Genomic DNA, 27,174 nt, shown 5'->3' on the forward strand with positions numbered 1-27,174 from the left:
TCTTGAGTGAATTGTGCAAAGCACTTGCAGCTATGTTGTCTACCCCAATTAAGTATTGCGCTGAGAGCACCAATGAGCCAGTTGGGTCAAATCCTAACAGAGGGGCCATTAGCAAATCCCTTTCTTTTTTTTAAAAACATGTTAGACGTCTTCAAGATTGTGAAGTGTTAGAGAATAAATTACTTCCACTGATTGGCCAAATGGTAACGAGACAATATATATTCAAGATAACACAAAGAATTAAAGGCAAAGATTTTTTTTTTAAAGGCAGAGGTTGGTTAGAATTGGAATTTTCTACCACAAACTGTTGATGCATAGTCCCTAAGTACTTCAAGAGGGGAATTTGGTAGTTGCTTGAAAAGATTATAAAGATTACTGGGAGCAAAACGAGTATTGGTATTGGACAAGGTAAGGTGGCTCATGTGAAAAAAAAACAGCGCAAATTTGGTGGTGTGAACGGCCTGTTTCTGTGAGGTAGCATTCTACAATTCTAGGGGTCACACAACTCACTTATGTTTGTCATAGGCCAATTGCTAGTCATGATTTTTTAAAGTGGCAGACGGGGACATGTTAAGTACACTGGTGGGTTTACAAACATTCACATTAAAGTGGAAATTGTATGTCCAATACATGACAAATATTCATGAAATGTATCATTATCCTTCTGTCTGATTACTTTGGCCAGATACTCGGGCTTTTTAAAAAAAAAATATTGTATCATTTCCTTTTTTGAAGAGTTTTAAACACCTTCAAAATCAACTGCAAACTTTAAATTTACTCACGCGTGTGATAATGCCGTCTCTCTGCATTCACGTATATCAGCTATACGTTTGTTGTAGCTATGAAAATGAAGTACAAGCTTAATTGATCACCATTGTCAATTTTGATTGAAATTCAAAATACTTATAAACCCAAAATAAGCACATAATGAAATTTACATTTGTAAAAGCTGGAAACAAGTACTGAATGATTTGGTGATCCATTTCTTTGAAGAAAAAGTGCATTTTTAAAAACATTTAATCAAATTTTAATCAAAAGGTACAAATCAGTGTGGTATTATGAAGAGACTAGGGATTAATATTTCTTTGGTAACTAAGGTCATTTAAAACCAACCCCATATTTGTTTCAGCTTCAGAATTTATAATTTCATCATGTGTTTATTTTGGAAATGTAAACCATAAGAAAGCACCACGAGATTAAAAAAAAGACTGAATTTTATCTTTTATGCAAGTTAAATCCAATGAGCCTCAGCCATTTACAATTATGTCGGCATAATGATTCCAAATGTATTTGTTTCCTAGGCCATTTGGGGGAAAAGAAAATCTTTGGAGCAGACATGAATACTGTAGTGTCGAAAGTAGCAAATTTTGTAAGCAATTTAAGAGAACTTAACAGTACAGAAGCGACAAATTCCAACTTCTTCAACCCACCCTAACAATTTTGAAGCAAATATGACTACACACCAGTTAATGCTTATCTATATAAACAAATACAGATCACTAATAAATATGCTTTAAATAAATATCCAAGACACAAAAATATTGACCAGAATTCCCATAGGATGAGCAAACTTTGGGGAATACTTAAAAAGCAAGATTTATGGGGAATGCAGCTGTATAACTAGTGCAGCTATGTATCACCACTGAAATACAGCAATTTTACAATTAAATTATCTTGCAACGGGTTTATCAAGGATAATTAAACAATCCAGGCTCCTTTTTCAAATGCTTTTGCCCCCACCCCACAAATATTTTTTTTTAAAAAAACATTACACATCACAATATGCACCTGGAACACCATTTACTATTGTCAAGCAACATAATAAAATAGCATAATCTAACAATCTTTGTTTTCATTATGCATAAAAAACATTTTGTTGCAATGTATATTCCAATAGAATACTGCCCGATTAGTTTGGCAACATTTACTTTACTTTAGTTACTGGTTACTTTAGTACCCGTCACAAATTATACATTAATGTACACTAGCCTTTGTACAAGTAACAAATTCTAAAGAAATATATTACCCTTTTATGTTCATGAACAAATCTTCTGCAACTTTGTGAACATGGAACACTTCATCTCTGAAGAGGGCAAGACAGGAGCTGCTCTGCAGGGCAATCTTCCACAGATTCAGAGCTGCTGTATCGGAGTTCAGGTTTCCATGGCACAGGATAAAGCCAACTAATAAAAACGTAAAATATGTCCTTGCATCACATTTACATGAACTAAATATCAAAATGTTTCATACTTCACATTAGAAATATTTTGCACTACAATGTAACTCAAAGCCATTTGCTTTATTACCAACTGAAATACTATTTTTTTAAATTATTGAGGTAAGTCATCAATTATTCACCCCAATGAAAAGGATCTCCCCCCATTCACTAGCAGATACTGAAAATTGATAGATAACAGATACCATTAGAATATGCGCTGGAATAACCAGCTGAGCGGGGGGGGGGGGGGGCAGGGGGGAGTGGAGGAGTCTCTATGTATGACTCGGCTTACATTTTATTTCCTCTTAAATTTTGTGAGTTATGATTCTTTAGCTGACAATGGATTTGAACAGAAACTGCATTCTCCATGTAGAAGAAAAATGTAACTATTCCCTGACCACCACCCTTGATGCTCTAGTCCCTGTTAAATCAATTACTCTCTCACCCTGGCCATTCCCCCTGTACAGTCCTGATCTTCGCTCCCTTAAATCCAAGGGACGCAGACTTGAATGGATATGGCGGACAACTGGTTTAACCATTCACCGCCAGATCTGGCTGGACCACAAGGTATTATCGGGTCCTGCTACCGTCTGCCAAAATTGCAACTATTCCAGAATCATTGACATCCTTTGTGACTGACAAAGGCAAACTATCCCTCCTCATCCTTCTTGACTTGTCTGCAGCCTTTGACATAGTTGACCACTCTGGCATTCTCCAACGCCTCTCCACCGTTGTCCAACTGGGTGGGACTGCAATCCCCTGGTTCCATTCTTATCGACCTAATCGTAGCCAGAAAATTACCAGCAATGGCTTCTCTTCCCACTCCTGCAGCGTTACCTTTGGTGTCCCTCAAGGATCTATCCTTAGCCCCCTCCTATTTCTCATCTACATGCTGCGCCTTGGCGACATCATCCGAAAACACAGCATCAGTTACATGTGCACTGATGACACCCAGCTCTACCTCACTACCACTTCTCTCTCCCCTCCACGGTCTCTAAATTGTCAGACTGCTTATCCGAGAACCAATTCTGGATGACTGAAGCCAATGTTTTCGGTCCCCGCCACAAACTCAGTTCCCTAGCCACAGACTCCAACCCTCTCCCCAACCTCTGTCTGAGGCTGAACGAGACTGTTCGCAACCTCATATTTGACCCTGAAATGAGCTTTCGACCACATATCCGCAGCATAACCAAGAACGCCTATTTTTACCTCTGTAAAATCGCCCGTCTCCGCCCTTGCATCACAGTTCATCCGCTGCTGAAGCCCTCATCCATACCTTTGTTACCTCTGAACTTGACTATTCCAACGCACACCTGGCTGGCCTCACACATTCTACCCTACCTAAACGAGAGGTAATCCAAAACTCAGCTGCCCATGTCCTAACTTGCACCAAGTCCCGCTCACCCATTGCCCCGTGCTCGCTGACCTACATTGGCTTCCAGTTAAGCACCGCCTCGATTTCAAAATTCTCATCCTTGTTTTCAAATCCCTCCATGGCCTCACCCCTCCTTATCTCTAATCTCCTCCTGCTCCATAACACTCCAAGATATTCTGCCCTCTTGAGCATCCCAAATTATAATCGTTCACCATTGGTGGCCGTGCCTTCTGTTGCTTGGGTCCCAAGCTCTGCAACTCCCTGCCTAAACCTCTCTGCCTCTTTCCTCCTTCAAAACACACCTCTTAGATAAAGGTTTTTGCCATAATTTCTCCGTATGCGACTCGGTGCCAACTTTTTAAAATCTCAATACTCCTGTGAAGCACCCTGGGATGTTTCACTACGTTAAAGGCGATATATAAATACAAGTTGTTGTTGATTTGTGCACCTCGTTCACTGATTCTGGTTTTAATGTCCTTTTCCTCTCTCTCCTTACGTTAACTCTCCAAATTCCTCTGAACAGCTATTCAATGTGCTTGTACTGCTGCTTCTTCCAGTTTGGTTCACTTGTCTCACCTTGCCATAAAAAATGTTGTGCCTGAGCAAGAAGGCAGATAATGAAGCCTAGTTGATAGGCCAAGGCAACTGTGGTCTGCACAGATTGATTTTAAACAGAGTCTATCAACTCTGGATCAGTTCCTATGGACTGGAGAGTAGCTAATGTAACACCAATTTTTTTTAAAAAGGAGGGAGAGAGAAAATGGCTAATTATAGACCGGTTAGCCTGACATCAGTAGTGGGGAAAATGTTGGAATCAATTATTAAAGATGAAATAGCAGCGCATTTGGAAAGTAGTGACAGGATCGGTTCAAGTCAACATGGATTTATGAAAGGGAAATCATGCTTGACAAATCTTCGAAATGTTTTGAGGATGTAACTAGTAGAGTGGACAAGGGGGAACCAGTGGACTTTCAAAAGGCTTTTGACAAGTTCCCACACAAGAGATTGGTGTGCAAAATCAAAGCACATGGTATTGGGGGTAATGTACTGATGTGGATAGAGAACTGGTTGGCAGACAGGAAGCAGAGTCGGGATAAACGGGTCCTTTTCAGAATGGCAGGCAGTGACTAGTGGGGTGCTGCAGGGCTCAGTGCTGGGACCCAAGCTAGTTACAATATACATTAATGATTTGGATGAAGGAATTGAGTGTAATATCTCCAAGTTTGCAGAAGACACTAAACTGGGTGGCGTTGTGAGCTGTGAGGATGCTAAGGTGCTTCATGGTGACTTGGGACAGGTTAAGCGAGTGGAAAAATGCATGGCAGATGCCGTATAATGTGGATAAATGTGAGGTTATCCACTTTAGGGGCAAAAAACACGAAAGCAGATTATCTGAATGGCGGCAGATTAGGAGAAAGTGAGGTGCAACGAGACCTTGGTGTCATGGTACATCAGTCATTGAAAGTTGACAAGCTAGGGGTTTTGAGTATAGGAGCAGGGAGGTCTTACTGCAGTTGTACAGGACCCTGGTGAGGCCTCATCTGGAATATTGTGTTCAGTTTTGGTCTCCTAATCTGAGGGAGTGCAGCGAAGGTTTACCAGACTGATTTCCGGGGTGGCTGGACTGACATATGAGGAGAGGCTGGATCGACTGGGCCTTTATTCACTGGAGTTTAGAAGGATGAGAGGAGATCTCATAGAAACATATAAAATTCTGACGGGACTGGACAGGTTAGATGCTGGAAGAATGTTCCTGATGTTGGGGAAGTCCAGAACCAGAGGACACAGTCTAAGGATAAGGGGTAAGCTATTTAGGACTGAGATGAGGAGAAACTTCTTCACTCAGAGTTGTTAACCTGTGGAATTCCCTGCCGCAGAGAGTTGTTGATGCCAGTTCATTGGGTATATTCAAGAGGGAGTTAGATAGGGCCCTTACGGCTAAAGGGATCAAGGGATATGGAGAGAAAGCAGGAAAGGGGTACTGAGGTAATGATCAGCCATGATCTTATTGAATGGTGGTGCAGGCTCGAAGGGCCGAATGGCCTACTCCTGCACCTATTCTCTGTTTCTATGCTTCAAAAGAAAGTGTTGAACATGGGAATGTGGAGCAGAGGGGGAAGGAGGTGTTGCTTTTTGATTAATACTTGGGAGTGCTTTGTGTTACAGGTAAATATTGAATTTAATCTACATATAAACTTAAACTAGATCAAATAATTAGAGTATCTAAGGACACATCATCCACACAGGCTGCAAGAACCTCATACTTGTTGGATAAAGACAAAGGTCGAGGCTTCTCCAGCACTGCACCTGAAGTCCCCTTATTGCATGAGTTGCAGTCACACCTTCCTGTCCCTGACCACTAACCAGACCTGGACCACTACCTAATCTAAGGGGTCTGAGTGCCTCCTGGACCAAAGTGACCAGGTAACTCTTTCCCCCTCCCTAATGCTCCGCAATGTCTGCACCTCGGACTGCAGCTCAACAACTCTGAGCTGAAGTTCCTCGAGATGCAGACACTGAGTACAGACATGGTCGTCCAGGATCGCAATGCTTTTCTTGAGAACAAATAATTAGCTAAAAACTAAACTACCAGCTAAATTAATTAAATACATCAATCGTAATTAACTAAACAAATAAAACAAGGTTCGAGAGGGATGGCAGTGCAGGTGATGTGCCGCAACAGTAGCATGTGGAAGTTTGAGAAAAGCATCGCGATCCCAGACGACCATGTCTGTACTAAGTGTCTGCATCTCAATGAACTTCAGCTCAAAGTTGTTGAGCTGCAGTCCGAGGTGCAGACATTGCGGGGCATCAGGGAGGTGGAAAGAGTTACCTGGTCACTTTGGTCCAGGAGGCAGTCAGTCCCCTTAGATTAGGTACTGGTACAGGTCTGGTTAGTGGTCAGGGACAGGAAGGTGTGACTGCAACTCATGCAGTAAGGGGACTTCAGGTGCAGTGCTGGAGGAGCCTCGGCCTTTGTCTTTATCCAACAAGTATGAGGTTCTTGCAGCCTGTGTGGATGATGTGTCCTTAGATACTCTAATAATGACTCCACGAGGCAATGTGTTGTACTTCAACTGCAGTGACCATAGTCCTTTATTTGCTAACTCCAGTGTGAGGATCACAGCTGGTTGTCTGCCTTTTATCCCTGGCCAGGCACACCTGTATAGGTAACCTACAAGTCTCCCACTGCTGTGCCCTCTGGTGGCACACCTTGTGATAGTACCAACAGTAGCCATGTAGGATACATGACAGATGAGAGCAAAATCTGCAGGGTGGATGAGCAAACTGACAACAGCACGTTGGTACAGCAGGCTATCCAAGTAGGTGGAGTGAAAAGAAATGTTGTAGTGGTAGGGGACAGTATAGTCAGGTAGATAGATACTGTTCTCTGCAGCCGCGACCGGGAGTTGCGAAGGCTGTGTTGCCTGCCCCGATGCCAGGATTAAGAATATCTCCTCGCGGCTGGAAAAGAATTTGGAATGGGAGGGGGAGGATCCAGTTGCCATGGCCCACATCGGAACCAATGACATAGATAGAACTAGGAATGAGGTTCTGCTGAGAGCGTTTAATGAGATAGGGTCCAAATTAAAAAGCAGAACCTCAAAGGATTGCCACGTGCAAATTGGCATAGGGGCAAGCAGATCAGATAGTTAAATGCATGGCTCAAAGAGTGGTGTGGGAGGAAGCGATTTTGATTCATGGGACACTGGCACCAGTACCGGGGAAAGATGAAGCTGTTCTGTTGGGACGGTCTCCACTTGAACTGGGCTGGGACCACAGTCCTGGCGAATCGAATAAACTAAGCTAAACAGGAAAGACGGGTGGGGGGGGAAGCGGAGAAAAACAGGTCTGAGGGATAATTTAGAAATCGAGAGAAATGTGAAGGCAATGGAGCAGTGTAGCGATTTGAGTGAAGATAAGCAGAGTGCGACAGAAAGGAACAGAGAGTTCAATGGTGAAAGTGCATCAGCAAATAAGGTGAAAGCAGGGAATAATGGTTAAAAAGTTAAAATTAAAGGTTCTTTATCTGAATGCACAAAGCATTCCTAACAAGATATAGACGAATTCGTGGCACAAAGAGAGATAAATGGCTTTGATCGAATAGCCTTTAGAGATGTGGTTGCAAGGTGACCAAGGCTGGGAACTAAATATTCCAGGATTCTTGACTGTTAGAAACGATAAGCACAATGGAAAAGGATGGGGCGGGGGTAGCCATTATATGAAAGAATGACGTAAGGATGAAGTAGTGAGAAAGGATCTCAGCTTGGAAAATCAGGAAGTAAAATCAGCATGGGAGGATAAAAGAAATAACAGGGCAGAAAACACTGGAAAGAGTAGTTTATAGGCCCCAACAGTTTCGATACAATTGCATAAAGTATTAACCAACAAATAACAGGAGCTTGTTACAAAGGTAATACAATAATCATGGGGGACTTTAATCTTCATATAGACTGAGCAAATCAAATTGGCAAAGGTAGACTGGAGGACGTATGAGTGGAATACATTCGAGACAGTTTCCCAGAACAATGTCATTGAACCAACCAGGGAACAGGCTCTTTTAGATCTTGTACTGTGTAATGAGACAGTTATTTAGTAATCACATAGTAAAAGGATCCTCTGGGGAAGCGTGATCATATGTTAAATTTCACACTGAGTTGGAGTGTGAAATACTTCAGTCGGAAAGTCAATTATATCGGTATGAGGGGCGAGTTAGCCAAGGTAGAATAGAAAATAAGATTAAAAAGGAATGAGGGTAGATAAGCAATGGCAAACATTTAAAGAAATATTCCAAAGTAGTTAAGGATAGTATGATATTAAAAAAGGCTTTTAATGTGAAGAATAGGAGTAAGCCGGAGGTTTGGGAGAACTTTAGAAACCAGCGAAGGATGACCAAAATATTGATCAAAAGGGAGAAAATAGAATGAGAGTAAACTAACATGAAGTATAAAAACAGATTGTAAGAGATTCTACAAGTATGTAAAAAGGAAGAGAGTAGCAAAAGTAAGAGTTGGTCCCTTAGAGGCTGAGACAGGTGAAATTATAATGAGAAATAAGGAAATAACAGAAACATTAAACAAGTATTTTATAAATGCCTTTGAATGCAGAGTAGAAGACACAAAAAGCATACAAAAAATTGTGGGGAAACCAAGGGGCTAATAAGCGTGAGGAGCTTAAAGTAATTAGTTTCTGTAGAGAAGTAGTACTTGAGAAATTAATAGGACTAAAAGCTGACAAATCCCTGGACCTGGTGGCCAACATCCTAGGTTTCTAAAAGAGGTGGCTACAAAGGTAGTGGATGCATTGGTGGCCATCTTCCAAAATTCCCTAGTTTCTCGAACAGTGCCAGCGACTTGGAAGGTAGCAAATGTAACTCCGCTATTCAAGAAAGGAGGGAGAGAGAAAACAGGGAACCACAGGCCAGTTAGCCTTGACGTCAGTCGGCAGGAAAATGCTGGAATCCATTATTAAAGAAGTGGTAACAGGGCACCTAGAAAATCATAATATGATTAGGCAGAGTCAACATGGTTTTATGAAAGGGAAATAGTGTTAAATTTATTATAGTTTTTTTTTGAGGATGTAACTAGCAGGGTAGATAAAGTGGAACTAGTGGATATAGTATATTTGGATTTCCCAAGGACATTTGATAAGGTGCTACATAAATGATTGCTACGCAAGGTATGGGCTCATGGGGTTGGGAGTAATATATTAGCATGGATAGAAAATTGGTTAACAGACAGAAAACAGAAAGTAGGGATAAACGGGTAATTTTTCGGTTGGTAGGCTGTAACTAGTGGGGCTGCCGCAAGGATTAGTGCTTGGGCCTCAGCTATTTACAATGTATATTAATTACTTAGATGAAGGGACAGATGCAATGTATCCAAGTTTGCTGACAATACAAAGCTAGGTGGGAAAGTAAGCTGCGTGGAGGACAAAGAGCCTGCAAAGTGATATAGGCAGGTTAAGTGAGTGGGCAATAAGGTGGCAGATAGAGTATGGAGTATAATGTGGGGAAATGAGAGATTATTCACTTTGGTAGGAAGAATAGAAAAACAGAATTTTTTTTTAAATGGTGAGAAACTATTAAATGTTGCTATTCAGAGACTTAGGTGGCCTCATGCAGGAAACAGAGTTAGCATGCAGGTACAGCAAGCAATTAGGAAGGCAAATGGCATGTTGGCCTTTACTGCAAGGGGATTGGAGGACAAGAGTAAGGAAATCTTACTACAATGTACAGGGCTTTGGTGAGACCACACCTGGAGTACTGTGCACAGTTTTGGTTTCCTTATCTGAGAAAGGATATATTTGCCTTCGAGGCAGTGCAACAAAGGTTCACAAGATTGATTCCTGGGATGAAAGTGTTGCCCAAGAGGAGAAATTGAATAGATTGGCCTTATAGTTCAGAAGAATGAAAGGTGATCTCATTGAAACATACAAGATTCTCAGGGCAATTGACAGTAGATGCTGAGAAGTTGTTTCCCCAGGCTGGGGGGCATAGTCTTAGGATAAAATGGTAGTGGGTAAAATGATGGAATCAATTATTAAGGATGTCATAGCAGCGCATTTGGTAAGAGGTGACATGATAGGTCCAAGTCAGCATGGATTTGTAAAAGGGAAATCATGCTTGACAAATCTTCTGGAACTTTTTGAGGATGTTTCCAGTAGAGTGGACAAGGGAGAAACAGTTGATGTGGTGTATTTGGACTTTCAGAAGGCTTTCGACAAGGTCCCACACAAGAGGTTAATGTGCAAAGTTAAAGCACATGGGATTGGTGGTAGTGTGTTGACGTGGAATGAGAACTGGTTGGCAGACAGGAAGCAAAGAGTAGGAGTAAATGGGTACTTTTCAGAATGGCAGGCAGTGACTAGTGGGGTACCACAAGGTTCTGTGCTGGGGCCCCAGCTGTTTACATTGTACATTAATGATTTAGACGAGAGGATTAAATGTACTATCTCCAAATTTGCAGATGACACTAAGTTGGGTGGCAGTGTGAGCTGCGAGGAGGATGCTATGAGGCTGCAGAGTGACTTGGATAAGTTAGGTGAGTGGGCAAATGCATGGCAGATGAAGTATATTGTGGATAAATGTGAGGTTATCCACTTTGGTTGTAAAAACAGAGAGACAGACTATTATCTGAATGATGACAGATTAGGAAAAGGGGAGGTGCAACGAGACCTGGGTGTCATGGTACATCAGTCATTGAAGGTCGGCATGCAGGTACAGCAGGCGGTTAAGAAAGCAAATGGCATGTTGGCCTTCATAGCGAGGAGATTTGAGTACAGGGGCAGGGAGGTGTTGCTACAGTTGTACAGGGCCTTGGTGAGGCCACACCTGGAGTATTGTGTACAGTTTTGGTCTCCTAACTTGATGAAGGACATTCTTGCTATTGAGGGAGTGCAGCGAAGGTTCACCAGACTGATTCCCGGGATGGCGGGACTGACCTATCAAGAAAGACTGGATCAACTGGGCTTGCATTCACTGGAGTTCAGAAGAATGAGAGGGGATCGCATAGAAACGTTTAAAATTCTGTGACGGGGTTAGACAGATTAAATGCAAGAAGAATGTTCCCAATGTTGGGGAAGTCCAGAACCAGGAGTCACAGTCTTAGGATAAGAGGTAAACCATTTAGGACCGAGATGAGGAGAAACTTCTTCACCCAGAGTGTGGTGAACCTATGGAATTCTCTACCACAGAAAGTTGTTGAGGCCAATTCACTAAATATATTCAAAAAAGAGTTAGATAAAGTTCTTACTACTAGGGGGATCAAGGGGTATGGCGAAAAAGCTGGAATGGGATACTGAAGTTGCATGTTCAGCCATGAACTCATTGAATGGCGGTGCAGGCTCGAAGGGCCAAATGGCCTGCTCCTGAACCTATTTTCTATGTTTCTATGTCTCCTCTCTCCCGGTCAAAGGCTTCCCCCCACCCCCTCTCACTCTCTTGCCTTTCCTGCTGCTGCTGCCCGGGCATCTGCTGCACTTAACTGTGCTAATTTCCTTACCTGCGCCAATTTCTTTAACTATCCTCAGGGTTTTTTTTCGAGTGGCCACATACGCTGGCCTAAGTAAAACTGGAGTAACTATTAGCTGGTCAAAGGTGTCTAAATAGCCAGAATTGACGTAGGTGGCTGGTAACGCCTCCTTTTGAGAAAAAATAAATTACAAAAAAAAAACGTAACTAAGTCAGTTACGCTGGTGCAAATTGATTGGGGAAACTGGGGATTTTTAAGTTAGGCCAGAAAAAGCAGCTTACTCCAAAAAAAAAGAGCAAATACTGGGGAAAATTGAGCCCAATGTGAGCAATTGGAGAATAAATCTTTCAATTGAAATAGTTTTACATGTACAATATTCATATCTATAAAATCCAAGGGTTTCTTCACCCAAAACAGTAGAAATGAATGTAATTGAATGAAAGCCTCACAATTAAGCAAACAGAGCTAAATTGTGATCCAACTTCTTACAGTCCCGTTTCATAATTAAAGTGCAGTTAATAGGATGTGCTATGTAGACTCATGATGAAACCTAACATAACCCTGGGCCTCCAAAAATGACATGCAATATATCATATAGGAGCAAGAGTAGGCCATTTGGCCCCTCGAGCCTGCTCCGCCACTCAATAAGATCATGGCTGATCTGATGGTGGGCTCAGCTCCACTTCCCTGCCCGCACCCCATAACACTTGCCTCCTTTATCTTTCAAAAATCTGTCTATCTCCACCTTAAATATATTCAATGACCCAGCCTCCACAGCTCTCTGGGATAGAGAATTCCACAGATTTACAACCCTGAGAAGAAATTCCTCCTCATCTCAGTTTTAAATGGGTGACTCCTTATTCTGAAACTATGCTCCCTAGTTCTAGATTCCCCCATGAGTGGAAACATCACCTCTGCATCTACCTTGTCGAGCCCCCTTATTATCTTATATGTTTCATTAAGATCACCTCTCATTCTTCTGAACTCCAGTGAGAACAGGCCCAACCTTTCTTCATAAGTCAACCCCTTCATCTCAGGAATCAACCGAGTGAACCTTCTCTGAATTGCCTCCAATTTGCCTTAATATAGAATGACGTAAGAATCAAGTGCGCCACCCTTGCAAAAATTGTTTTATATATTGTAAGTGTTGTGCCAATTGTTTTAAAGTTTGTGTAATGTTTTTTTAAATGTTTTTATAATCCCACCTTAAATGAGACCAAAACTGTATGCAGTACTCTAGAGGTGTGGCTTCACCAATACCCTGTACAGTTGTAGCAGGACTTCTCTGCTTTTATACTCCATCTCCCTTGCAATAAAGGCCAACATTCCATTTGCCTTCCTGATTACTTGCTGTACATACATACTAACTTTGTGTTTTATGCACAAGGACCCCCAGGTCACTCTGTACTGCAGCATTTTGTACTTTTTCTCCATTTAAATAATTTGCTTTTTTATTTTTTTCTGCCAAAGTGGATAACCTCTCACTTTCCATTATACTCCATCTGGCAAATTTATGCCCACTCACTTAGCCTGTCTATATCCCTTCGCAGATTTTTTGTGTCCTCCTCATAACTAGCTTTCCCGCTCATCTTTGTATCAGCAGCAAACTTGGTCCCTTTATCCAAATCATTAATATAGATTGTAAATAGTTGAGGCCCCAGCACCAATCTCTGTGGCACCCCACTAGTTACTGTTTGCCAACCAGAAAATGACCCATTTATCCAGAGTGTTTTCTGTTAGTTAGCCAATCCTCTATCCATGCTAATATATTACCCCCAACTCCATGAACTTTCATCTTGTGCAGTAACCTTTTATGTGGCACCTAATCGAATGCTTTCTGGAAATCCGAAAACACCACATCCACTGGTTCCCCCTTATCCACCCTGCTCGTTACATCCTCAAAGAACTCCAGCAAATTTGTCAAACATAACTTCCCCTTCATAAATCCATGCTGACTCTGCTTGACTAAATTATGCTTTTCTAAATGTCCTGCTACTGCTTCCTTAATAATGGACACCAGCATTTTCCCAATGACAGATGTTAGGCTAACTAGTCTATAGTTTCCTACTTTTGTCTGCCTCCTTTTTTTAAATAGGGGCGTTACATTTGCGGTTTTACAATCCGCTGGGACCACCCCAGAATTCAGGGAATGTTGGTAGATTACAACCAATGCATCCACTATCTCTGCAGCCACTTCTTTTAAGACCCTAGGATGTAAGCCATCAGGTCCAGGGGACTTGTCCGCCTTAAGTCCCGTTATTTTACCGAGTACTATTTCTTTAGTGATAGTGATTGTATTAAGCTTCTCCCTCCCGAAAGCCCCTTGATTATCCACTATTGGGATGTTTTTAAGTGTCTTCTACCATGAAGACCGATACAAAATATTTGTTCAAAGTCTCTGCTATTTCCCTGTTCCCCATTATTAATTCTCCAGTCTCATCCTCTAAGGAACCAACATTTACTTTAGCCACTCTCTTCCGTTTTATATACCTGTAAAAACTCTTACTATCGGTTTTTATATTCCTTGCTAGTTTACTTTCACAATCTATCTTCCCTTTTTTTATTATCTTTTTAGTCATTAATTGTTTTTTTTTAAGTTTCCCAATCCTCTGGCCTCCCACTAATCTTGGCCACTTTGTATGCCATTGTTTTCAATTTGATACCATCCTTTATTTCCTTAGTTAGCCACAGATGGTTATTCCTTCTCAAAGTCTTTCCTTCTCACTTTAGCCAACTCTGCCTTCATACCTTTCTATTCTCCTTTATTTAAGCTTAGGATACTGGTTTGAGATCCAACTTCTTCACCCTCCAACTGAATTTGAAATTCAACCATGCTATCATCACTCTTTCCTTGAAGATCCTTTACTATGAAATCATTTATTAATCCTGTCTCATCTCAGAGTTTCAGATCTAAGATAGCCGACTCCCTGGTTGATTCCGCAATGTACTGTTCAAGGACACCATCCCACTTACACACTATGAACTCTTCCTCAAGGGTACGTTGGCCAATTTGTATTGTCTAATCAAAATGAAGATTAATATCACCCATGATTATTGCCGTTCCTTTTTTATAAGCCTCCATTATTTGATTTATACTCCGTCCAACAGTGTAGCTACTGTTCAGGGGCCTATAGACTACACCCACTAATGACTTCTTCCCCTTATTATTCCTTAGCTCCAACCAAACTGATTCTGCAGCTTGATCTTCTAAGCCAATATAATTTCTCACTACTGCACTTAGAGATGCTAGAGTTTCATTTGTGTACAGTCTTGAAGAAAAAAAAAAAGTGATTTGGTCACTAGGTTACAAATTGAATCTATCTAGCACAGTGGAAGTCACATCATGTTACATGTATTCAATACTTACAAACAATCCATTTCTCCATAGTGTCCAAAGAGAGGTATTCACATGGCATCTGATCAAATAAAGCAAAAAAGTGGTTTCAGAATGGTTTAAACGATTTAAAACAACAGTTGCTAGCTGTATATAATTTATTTTACCGTGTCAGATTGTGCAGGATTAAGCATGGTGCTGGGAGCGCTGATTAGGCTTAATAACTGGGCATTTCTCCATTGTTCTGCTGAAAGGTTCCGTCGAGGATAAACCATCTGGAGCGAAATTAGTGCATCTGACAAAGACTTGGCGGAAGGAGAACGATACACAAGATTACTTCCAACAAAGGCATTAGAAAAATAATTCAATAGTTATCAACACCTAAAGATGAAAAAAGGTTGAAGCCGAAGTGTAACGTTGCTTTAAAAAAAAATTAAGAAAAATGTCACCTCTCGTCTTACCTTACTATGTGGCACAAATTCTTCCATCATTTTCTTTAGTGGGTTTTCATAATCTACAATCATCTGGCCAAGTCTTGGATATTCACGATCACTGTCAGAAAAATATTACACAAACTGTTTTCAATACCAAGTTAACCAGAGTTTTTAAATAAGATAGTAACATTTCCACCATCTTTCATGTTATTGTGTTTTACATTTGGTATGCAAGGTAAATTGCAATAAAAAGAGATAAATAACCATGCCCATGTAATTTGTATTTGACTATGTGCCGCTCACCTGCAGTAGGGGAGAGAGCAAATGCTGAGAGCACTGAACCACATGATGATGCATTTAAGGGGAAGCTAGATAAACACGAGGGAGAAAGGAATAGACAGATATGTTGATAGAGTTAGAGGAAGCAGGGTGGAAGGAGGCTCTGCATAAACACCAGCATGAACCAGTTGGGCCGAATGGCCTGTTTCTGTGCTATACATTCTATGGTGTATAGTCCAAAAGGCATCAAGTGCCAACTGGCACCAGGGAAGTTTGAGCAACACCTTTGAGCACAACCAGAATCGCTGTTGAGTTCCCATCCAAGTGAGACACGGCACAGTTAATCCAATAATACATAGATCGATCTGTGCTTTGAGACTTGGGCTTGTACGGTACTCAGTGGCCATCAGTGTCAATATATTTTCAACAGTAATTGTCAGCAACAATTCCCTGGTATCAACTGATGCTGACCCAGCTTCGAGGCTAACCAGTGCTGCTGACTGTTCGGGAATACAAATTAGTGCCAATATACTGTCCCATCTGTGCAGTTATTTAGTTTGTTTTGATGCTGACAATATACTGTATGAATTAGTGCTTGCAGCTGGTGGGGGGGGGGGGGGGAAAGAGAGGAGTCATTCCCAGTGCCGAATGTCAAAATTCCAATTTTGTGCCCCATGCCCCTCATTTGTTTTTTTATTTAAAACAGCTCTTCACATGGCACTACAAAAAACATGACAGCAATATTTAGTGTATAATTGTTGCTATGCTACCTTGGTAAAGCACTACTTCCAGCTGAACCTGTATACAGGACAACTGAAATGACTTGATTTTATACTGGCTATTGTTTTATTCTTAGATGTGTCCAAATAGGGACAGGACTGTTTTGTAATTTCTTCTAGAGGTTCTCTGAATATTGCCAGTCTTCTCCCCGCTCACCAACCACGCCCACTGCCCCCTCCCCCCACAACCCCAGGGCCACCAAAACAGAGTTGGGAAATGTTAGTATTCAGAGGGACCTGGGGGACTTTGTACACTAATCACAAAGTTAACATGCAGGTACAACAAGCAATTAGGAAAGCAAATAGTATGTTAGCCTTTATTGTTAAAGGATTGGGGTATATATAGGGTCTTGATGAGACCACGCCTGGAATATTGTGTACAGTTTTACTCTCTTTACCCAAGGTAGGGATATAACAATACAAAGGTTCGCGAAAATGATTCTTGGGAATGGGGAAAATGGGGGTGATTGTCCTCAGAGGAGAGATTTGAGTAGGCCTATATTTCCTAGAGTTTAAAAGAATGAGAAGTGATCTCATGAAACGTATAAAATTCTTACAGGGCTTGACAGGGTAGATGCAGGGTGGATGTTTTCCCTGGCTCAGGAGTCTATAACAAGGGGTGTCAGTCTCAGAATGAGACGGGTCAGCCATTTAGGACTGAGATAAGGAGATATTTCTTCACTCAAAAGGGAATTCTCTACCCCAGAGGACTGTGGATACTCAGTCGTTGAGTATATTCAAGAGAGATGGATAGCTTTTTTAAGATACTGAAGGAACCACGGGAACTGAAAGAAATCCTTATTAGTCAGGAAATTGGGTTCGGGAAATTAATGGGATTGAAGGCCAATAAATCCCCGGGGCCTGATACTCTGCGTCCCAGAGTACTTAAGGAAGTGGCCCTAGAAATAGTGGATGCATTGGTGATCATTTTCCAACAGTCTATCGACTCTGGATCAGTTCCTATTGACTGGAGGGTAGCTAATGTAACACCAATTTTTAGCCTGACATCGGTAGTGGGGAAAATGTTGGAATCAATTATTAAAGATGAAATAGCAGCGCATTTGGAAAGCAGCGACAGGATCGGTCCAAGTCAGCATGGATTTATGAAAGGGAAATCATGTTTGACAAATCTTCTAGAATTTTTTTTTGAGGATGTAACTAGTAGAGTGGACAAGGGAGAACCAGTGGATGTGGTGCATTTAGACTTTCAAAAGGTTTTTGACAAGGTTCCACACAAGAGATTGGTGTGCAAAATTAAAGCACATGGTATTGGGGGTAATGTATTGACGTGGATAGAGAACTGGTTGGCAGACAGGAAGCAGAGAGTCGGGATAAATGGGTCCTTTTCAGAATGGCAGGCAATGACTAGTGGGGTGCTGCAGCGCTCAGTGCTGGGATCCCAGCTATTTACAATATACATCAATGATTTAGATGAAAGAATTGAGTGTAATATCTCCAAGTTTGCAGATGAGACTAAGCTGGGTGGGGTTTGAGCTGTGAGGAGGATGCTAAGAGACTGCAGGGTGACTTGGACAGGTTAGGTGAGTGGGCAAATGCATGGCGGATGCAATATAATGTGGATAAATGTGAGGTTATCCACTTTGGTGGCAAAAACAGGAAGGCAGATTATCTGAATGGCAACAGATTAGGAAAACGGGGCAGTGCAATGAGACCTGGGTGTCATGGTACATCAGTCATTGAAAGTTGGCATGCAGGTACAGCAGGCAGTGAAGGCGGAAAGTGGCATGTTGGCCTTCATAGCTAGGGGATTTGAGTATAGGAGCAGGGAGGTCTTACTACAGTTGTACAGGGCCTTGGTGAGGCCTTACCTGAAATATTGTGTTCAGTTTTGGTCTAATCTGAGGAAGGACATTCTTGCTATTGAGGGAGTGCAGCGAAGATTCACCAGACTGATTCCCGGGATGGCAGGACTGACATACAAGGAGAGATTGGATCGACTGGGCCTTTATTCAATGGAGTTTAGAAGGATGAGAGGGGATCTCATAGAAACATAAAATTCTGACAGGATTGGACAGGTTAGAGGCAGGAAGAATGTTCCTGATACTGGGGAAGTCCAGAACCAGGGGTCACAGTCTAAGGAGAAGGGGTAAGCCATTTAGGACTGAGATGAGGAGAAACTTCTTCACTCAGAGTTGTTAACCTGTGGAATTCTCTACCGCAGAGTTGTTGATGCCAGTTCATTGGATATATTCAAGAGGGAGTTAGATACGGCCCTTACAGCTAAAGGGATCAAGGGGTATGGAGAGAAAGCAGGAAAGGAGTACTGAGGTGAATGATCAGCCATGATCTTATTGAATGGTGGTGCAGGCTCAAAGGGCTGAATGGCCTACTCCTGCACCTATTTTCTGTTTCTATGTTTCTATATGGGGATAAATGCGGGAAGGTGGAGTTGAGGCAGAAGACTATTAAATGGTGGAGCAGGCTTGAAGAGCCAAATGGCCTACTCCTGCTCCTATTTATGCTCTTGTGTTCACTGCAGATAATGTTACCACTTCAAAACTGTGTGCACACAAAACAGATCAAACACCTACAGATCATAGACAGATATTTAGTTGAGTTGTTTCAAATTAAAAATGCAAATTCACTGATCGGCATCCATACTTTCAAAAAACAAGCTCAGATAGCAACATTAAGTTCCAGCATAAATAAGGTATCCCATACATATAACCTAGTTTCATAAACTCTTATTTGGTGGGAGGAAAAGCATGCGACATTCATCATCATAGGCAGACCCTCGAAATTGAGGAAGACTTGCTTCCACTCAAAGTGAGTTCTCAGGTCACTGTACAGTCCAATATGGGAATCTCAGTCTCTGTCACAGGTGGGACAGACAGTGGTTGAAGGAAAGGGTGGGTGGGAAGTCTGGTTTGCCGCATGCTCCTTCCACTGTCTGCGCTTGATTTCTGCACGCTCTCGGCGACGAGACACGAGGTGCTCAACGCTCTCCCGGATGCTCTTCCTCCGCTTAGGGCAGTCTTGGTCCAGGGATTCCCAGGTGCCGGTGGGGATGTTGCCCTTGATCAAGGAGGCTTTTGAGGGTGTCCTTGAAAGGTTTCCTCTGCCCACCTGGGGCACGCTTGCCGTGTAGGAATTCCGAGTAGAGCGCTTGCATTGGGAGTCTTGTGTTGGGCATGCAGACGGTTATGTATGTGGACTTGTATTTACTCTGTACAGCCACCAGAGGGCTCATTCCCCGGACTTCCAAGGGATCCCATAATCGCTTGGGAGCACAGGTATGCAAGAAGGCTTCACAGGTTGGAGGCGCACTCTGGAGACCTGCAATAAAAGATTAGGGTCACACTTTACTTTGAGCTCAGTGTTCAGTCTGACTCTTTCTCGATACACTACACAGACGATGTGGCCCTCCCAACGGAGCTGGTCGAGTGTGGTCAATGCTTCGATCTGGCCTGAACGAGGACATCGATGTTGGTGTGTCTATCCTCGCAGTGGATTTGCAGGATCTTGCGGAGGCAGTACTGATGGTACTTCTCCAGCACTTTGAGGTGTCTACTGTATATGGTCCACGTCTCAGCCACATAGGAGGGCGGGTATCACGACTGCCCTGTAGACCATAAGCTTGGTGCCAGATTTGAGGTCCTGGTCTTCAAAAACACTCTTCCTCAGGCAACCGTAGGCCGTGTGGCACACTGAAGACGGTGTTAGACCTAGTCATCGATATATACCCTTGCTGATAGTAGGCTCCCGAGGTATGGAAAATGGTCCACGTTGTCCAAGGCCGCGTCGTGGATTTTGATGACCGGGGGGGCAGTGCTGTGTGGCAGGGTCAGGTTGATGGAGGACCTTTGCCTTATGGATGTTTAGTGTAAGACCCATGCTTTCGTACGCCTCAGTCAAGATGTTGATGATGGCATGGAGTTCAGCCTCTGAATGTGCGCAGACGCAAGCATCGTCCAGGTACTCTAGTTCGATAACAGAGGATGGGACGACCTTGGATCTAGCCTGGAGGCGACGATGAACAAATTCCCATTGGTTCTATAGTTCAGTTCCACTCCAGCGAAGAGCTTGTTGAGAGATGGAGCATAGGCAGCATGGAAGATCGAGAAGAGCGTTGGCACGATGACGCAGCCCTGCTTGACCCCAGTCTGGACATGGATTGGGTCTGTGGTGGATCCATTGGTCAGGATCACCGCTTGCATGTTGCTTTGGAGCAGACGGAGGTTGGTCACAAACTTCTGAGGGCAGCCGAAACGGAGGACGCTGCTCCCTCATCCCTCACGGTTGACGGTGTCAAAGGCCTTTGAGAGGTCAAAGGCAGCCATGTGCAAGGGTTGGTGCTGTTTCCTGCATTTCGCTTGCAGTTGTCGCGTGGTGAAAATCATGTCCTTTGTGGATGGAATCCGCATTGTGACTCTGGGAGGAGCTCTTCAGCCACAGGGAGAGGATGGTTGAGGGGAATTCTTGCGATGACTTTCCCAGTGGCCGACAGCAGGGACGATTCCTCTGTAGTTGCCGCAGTCGGACTTGCCGCTTTTTTGAAGATGATCACGATTACTGCATCGCAGATCTCCCAGCTGAGAGACACAAAGTCATGCATTCGTGTCAATAGTGCTTCTCCACCATACTTTAGTGCCTCAGCGGGGATTCCATCTGCTCCAGATGCCTTGTTGTTCTTGAGCTGACGGATGGCCTTTTCTTCCTCATGCAGGGCTGGGGTTTTGCTGAGATGGTGGCGGGTAGCATGCTGCGGAATGGAGTAGAGGACACTTATGTTAAAGGTAGGGTCTCGGTTAAGGAGATCTTCGAAGTGCTCCTTCCAGCGAGCCCAGAGTGCCTCAGTGTCCTTAATGAGTGTCGCCCCGTTCTTGGCCAGCAGTGGGGTAGGGCTTTGGGTGCATTCCATGGCATTCAAGACATACAAATACAGAATAAATACCAGTAAGACAAACTCAAACATGCTGTTAGGCCAATAATTAAATTGACTAATACTTTCCTTAAGTAATCATGCAAATCATCAACATTGCAATTTAAAGACAATTTAGTAGTGATCAGTAATTTAAGAGCCCATATCATAGAAGATATTACTCACAGTATTAAGCCTACTTAACAGCTGTTCTCTAAACTGCTAAAATATACAATTCATGATCTACAGCATACAAAATGTATAGATTCTAAATACAGATTAGCACTCACCTAGCTCCATGCAGCATTTCATGTGCATAATTGTAGAGGCCGACTATTGCCTTCCGTTCTTCAATCCGAGACACCATTATCATTAGTGTTGTGTAGGTTACAACTAAGTCCAAGTAATTTTTGGTTAAATCAAAGTTGACAGTCTTGGAGGAGGGGTGGTGGGGAAAGAAAAAAAATGCAAGAAAAAAATCAATACAAAAATATTGTAAATTTGGTATCTTCTATTGAAATTGTGAACTTCTGAAAATACTTACAATATCAAAAAAAACTTGACAAGCATCAATAGTGTTCAACAGTTCGCTCACATGATCCTATGGGGGAGACAAATTATACAATAAAGTGACATTATCATTGGTATAATGAAAAGGAAAGGGACAAATAACTGAAGGATAACAAGAACAGGCGAGCAGAAAAGAGCATGAAATTGGTTAGGTGCTATGCAACAGCAGGATATGGTAGTGGAAAATGATTCCAGCCCAGAAAAGACATGGGCATGCACAGACAGAAAATAGCTCCACAGCCACAAGAAGCCAGAATTAATGCAATATACTCATGTAGCCAGAATAAATTAATGGGATGTATCCAGCTAGACACAAAAGGCACAAATAAGGAAATTGAGCTATGAAAGTAGTGTATTGCACAGGGACAGATCAAATAAGGCACAAGGAGGAGGAAAGACAAAGCCATCAGAGTGAGAGGACATTTGAACTTTACTCTTAATTTTTCCAAAGAGATACAGTACAACCCAATTGGCTAATTTCTAATTCGCAATATAATATTTAAGGTTTTATTAGCAAATACATGGCAAGGTTGATAAACAAACTCGATTGTAATTCTAAGTACAAACAATAACGACTGGAACTGCAGCCTCGTCCAAGCAAATTATTTAAATAGTGGACGGGTGACTTGAATATTCCTATCCTTCATTGAGGTGTCCCAATTTTCTCATGAGGAACCTGAAGGAAGTAGGAGCTGGAGGGATGTAATACACAGATATTGTCGAGATAGGAGCTGGGCAGGAACAGGTGGATGAGAGATCTGAGCAGTGGACAATTGGTAAATGGAAGGAAGAGGAGCAAAGCCAACAAAAGTGTAGAGAGGTCATTTACAAGATTAAGGCAGACTCATAGGAACCATTTGAGAATGGTTGGGGACAGCATCAAACAAGAAAGTAGGGACCCGTGCAATAAAGGTACAGCAGGTTTCATGGGCGACTTCAATCTACATATAGATTGGGCTAACCAAACTGGTAGTAATATGATGGAGGAGGATTTCCTGGAGTGCATTCGGAATGGTTTTCTAGACCAATATGTTGAGGAACCAACTAGAGGGCTGGCCATCCTAGACTGCGTGATGTGCAATGAGAAAGGACTAATTAGCAATCTTGTTGTGCGAGGCCCCTTGGGGAAGAGCGACCATAATAGAATAGAATTCTTTATTAAGATGGATAATGACAATTAAGTCAGAGACTCAGGTCCTGAACTTAAGGAAAGATAACTTCGATGGTACTTAAGGAAGAGGCCCTAGAAATAGTGGATGCATTGATGATCATTTTCCAACAATCTATCGACTCTGGATCAGTTCCTATGGACTGGAGGGTAGCCAACGTAACACCATTTTTTTAAAAAAAAAAGGAGGGAGAGAGAAAACAGAGAATTATAGACCGGTTCGCCTAACATCGTTAGTGGGGAAAATGTTGGAATCAATTATTAAAGATGAAATAGCAGCGCATTTGGAAAGCAGTGACAGGATCGGTCCAAGTCAACATGGATTTATGAAAGGGAAATCGTGCTTGACAAATCTAGAATTTTTTGAGCATGTAACTAGTAGAGTGGACAAGGGAGCACCAGTGGATGTGGTATATTTAGACTTTCAAAAGGCTTTTGACAAGGTCCCACACAAGAGATTGGTGTGCAAAGTTAAAGCACATGGTATTGGGCGTAATGTATTGACGTGGATAGAGAACTGGTTGGCAGACAGGAAGCAGAGTGTCGGGATAAATGGGTCCTTTTCAGAATGGCAGGCAGTGACTAGTGGGGTGCCGCAGCGCTCAGTGCTGGGACCCCAGCTATTTACAATATACATCAATGATTTAGATAAAGGAATTGAGTGTAATATCTCCAAGTTTGCAGATGACACTAAGCTGGGTGGCAGTGTGAGCTGTGAGGAGGATGCTAAGAGACTGCAGAGTGACTTAGACAGGTTAGGTGAGTGGACAAATGCATGGCAGATGCAGTATAATGTGGATAAATGTGAGGTTATCCACTTTGGTGGCAAAAACATGAAGGCAGAATATTATCTGAATGGCGACAGATTAGGAAAAGGAGAGGTGCAACAAGACCTGGGTGTCATGGTACATCAGTCATTGAAAGTTGGCATGCAGGTACAGCAGGCGGTGAAGGCGGCAAATGGCATGTTGGCCTTCATAGCTAGGGGATTTGAGTATAGAAGCAGGGAGGTCTTACTGCAGTTGGACAGGGCCTTGGTAAGGCCTCACCTGGAATAGTGTGTTCAGTTTTGGTCTCCTAATCTGAGGAAGGACGTTCTTGTTATTGAGGGAGTGCAGCGAAGGTTCACCAGACCAATTCCCGGGATGGCAGGACTGACATATGAGAGACTGGATCGACTGGGCCAGTATTCACTGGAGTTTAGAAGAATGGGGAGGATCTCAGAAACACAAAATTCTGACGGGACTGGACAGATTAGATGCAGGAAGAATGTTCCCGATGATGGGGAAGTCCAGAACCAGGGGTCAGTCTAAGGATAAGGGGTAAGTTATTTAGGACTGAGATGAGGAGAAACTTCTTCACTCAGAGTTGTTAACCTGTGGAATTCTCTACCGCAGAGTTGTTGATGCCAGCTCATTGGATATATTCAAGAGGGAGTTAGATATGGCCCTTACGGCTAAAGGGATTAAGGGGTATGGAGAGAAAGCAGGAAAGGGGTACTGAGGTGAATGATCAGCCATGATCTTATTGAATGGTGGTGCAGGCTCAAAGGGTCGAATGGCCTGCACTATTTTCTATGTTCTAAATATTAGGATAAAAAAAATTAGTGAGCAATATTTAAATTTGATTTACATATTAATGTTTCTTGTTCTTGTAAAGTATCCCCGAGGCATGAGCCATGGTCCTGTTAAAAAGGGAGTTTGTGCTTGATAGAAACAAAGTGCAGAAAATAGAACTGCAAATCACTTAACTAAACAGTCCCTACTCATTGAAGGGAATACCCAAAATATGGAGAATAATTCAACAAAAATAGTGAGGTTTGGCTCTCCTACAGCCCAGAAGGGAAAGGCTCTCTAACATGGTACTGAGCCTAGCCTATTAGGAAGATACGATATTCAATCCCCAAATTCGCCGCCAGTTGAGGCATTATTTCAACATCAGCAATTTGGACACAAGAGGTTCACAACGGAGTTGAAATAATTCAAAGAACATAAGAAATAGGAGGAGTTCAATAAGATCATGTCTGTTCAGAAGACCTTTACAAATGCAATTTAAATTATTCTGCACATTTAATTGATCAGTATCACTACCTTAAATTCCATGACATCCACAAATGTGAAATAATAAAGTGCCAGATTCTTCAGAATTTCTTGCTTCTCCTTATGTAGTTGTGACAGCTGTTGCTAGGAGGAGGAAAAAATATTTTTACTAGACAACTTACACTTAAACTGAATTGAAATGCTCATTAATCCTCAATTTGAGACAACCTAATAATCTAACATTAATAGCACTGTCATACCACAAATACCAGTAAGACCTGCAGCTAGTTGAAATAATGCAGTGAAGTTATATGGCCAGCGCCACACTGTTCCACTCACCAGCATCCAAAAGTCATCTAAATATTAGCGAAATGCTGATGGAACAGTCATCTGTTTGCTAACATTAAAAGCTTTAAAATAAAATTTTAAAATTTCAGAGCACTCGGGATCTTTTTTAACTTTTCTGCACATCAGTTGTTGAGTTATTGTAGCCAGTGAAGTCAAAGATTATCTTTTCCACGTGGTTTCAAACCACCTGCTAAAACACTATCAATACTTCACTCCTAACTTATACTGCCAGTGTTGCATCTCTGCAAAGCTGAAGTTGCATCATATTGATGCCAAATGAGCAGTATAGCAGGTCCATAACAGTAAATCAATGGTCTTTACTCAAATTGGTGTTGAGAATTTTTGTGCCTTTCATCATTTCATGCAATAGCATTACTTCGTTGGCACAAAATAAAACAACTTTTCAGAACTGAAAAAAAATTACACTGGCAGTTTTATATTACATTTTCCATTAAGGAATTGGATTTTTATAGATAAACCTTACTGACAGAGAACCAACCTTAACAGACCAGCCTTTAACAAAAATCTTAGTCCACTTAAAGCCTTTAACAAAAGTCTAAGTACAAGTTATTTCAAAATGTGCTCAGACCAACCAAGCATTCAACAGCGCACTCCATAAAATATAACACAAAGTATCTATTGTATGAATAGTATTCGGATAAACTCAACAGAATGCAAAATAGGTAAATGCTACCTCATGAATTGCCAGTTTTATATTAAGCTTACTTTGGAAGGCAAGGAATAGAACTATTCAAACCCCAGCACTGCAGTTTACCTACATGACTTTCTCTATACATTTTTGAAGTACAAAACTCAGTTTAACTTCAGTAAATTTAAATCCAATATCAGAAATGTTCCAATATTCAGTTTTAAAAAAACTATTCATGCAAGCTTGATCTGCATATACCAGCATTCTAAACCTGCAAAAATAAATTTAATTGCCAACATTTTGATTTGTTCAATGGAAAATAGTGGCCCTTTAATGCAGTTTCCTGTGGTCAAGTGTTACCATCATTTGCAGTGCTGCACCACCAATACAAAAAAACATCTACTTTATAATATTAACCATTGTAATTTATACGGTAGAAAGTTACACTACTTGAAGCGTGATCATATTTGTGGTGCAACGTCAATCCAACTTTTGTTACCGAAACATGAAATTTGTATAAAAGAAAAATTATTTGTGCAGCTTAGGATATGCAGAACACCTAACACTACTATCCCTAAAATCATTACAATTCCTGAAACAACTATGTCTGGAGAGAGCTCTACGTTTTAGTAACCTACTGGTAATGTGTTTAAGCATTTTGAAGAGAACTTGTGTGTACACTAACGAGAATGGATATTACAAAATTCAAAACAACATGAAGCAATTTGTGAAAGTGGGAATTGAGGTTAGAGCAGCATTAGCAACTATTACTTAGCCTAACCTACCACACTTAACTCCAAAGTGAGCATTTTAGCCCCAAAACTTGTACAATGGAGGAAAATATACATATCAATCTCAACATTTAATGGTTAAGCTACAAAATATGCAATTAAAAATACAGGTACGGCATAATTTTCAAAATCCTGCTCAACAGCACCAATTCATTATAACAGCAGCTACAGTTTCCTAACTACCAATACAGCAAACACTATATTAGTGCAAATACTGCAGTTTGAGTTAAGCTAAGAATGGTTTGAAATACTTCATCCAACATGGCAAAAAAGCACATCAATAAAGGTTATGCGGCTATGGTAATAGTGTTCAATTAATGTAAATTATACACTGC

General features: G+C 41.8%; 1 protein-coding gene across 2 annotated transcripts in view; it reads right to left on the bottom strand.

The window, feature by feature from the left end:
- nckap1 (NCK-associated protein 1) overlaps positions 1-27,174 on the bottom strand; it is a 297,326-nt gene that overhangs the window by 177,987 nt on the left and 92,165 nt on the right. For both annotated transcript variants that reach the window (XM_070875820.1, XM_070875819.1), the window contains exons 3-10: positions 25,103-25,195; positions 21,819-21,875; positions 21,565-21,707; positions 15,362-15,452; positions 15,068-15,205; positions 14,934-14,982; positions 2,027-2,183; positions 783-839 (exon numbers count right to left, since the gene is read on the bottom strand). In XM_070875820.1, coding sequence (XP_070731921.1) covers positions 783-839; positions 2,027-2,183; positions 14,934-14,982; positions 15,068-15,205; positions 15,362-15,452; positions 21,565-21,707; positions 21,819-21,875; positions 25,103-25,195 — 785 coding nt within the window. The remainder of the gene's footprint in view (positions 1-782; positions 840-2,026; positions 2,184-14,933; positions 14,983-15,067; positions 15,206-15,361; positions 15,453-21,564; positions 21,708-21,818; positions 21,876-25,102; positions 25,196-27,174) is intronic.

This window comes from Pristiophorus japonicus, chromosome 3 (genome assembly GCF_044704955.1).
Source record: "Pristiophorus japonicus isolate sPriJap1 chromosome 3, sPriJap1.hap1, whole genome shotgun sequence".
NCBI lineage: Eukaryota > Metazoa > Chordata > Chondrichthyes > Pristiophoridae > Pristiophorus > Pristiophorus japonicus.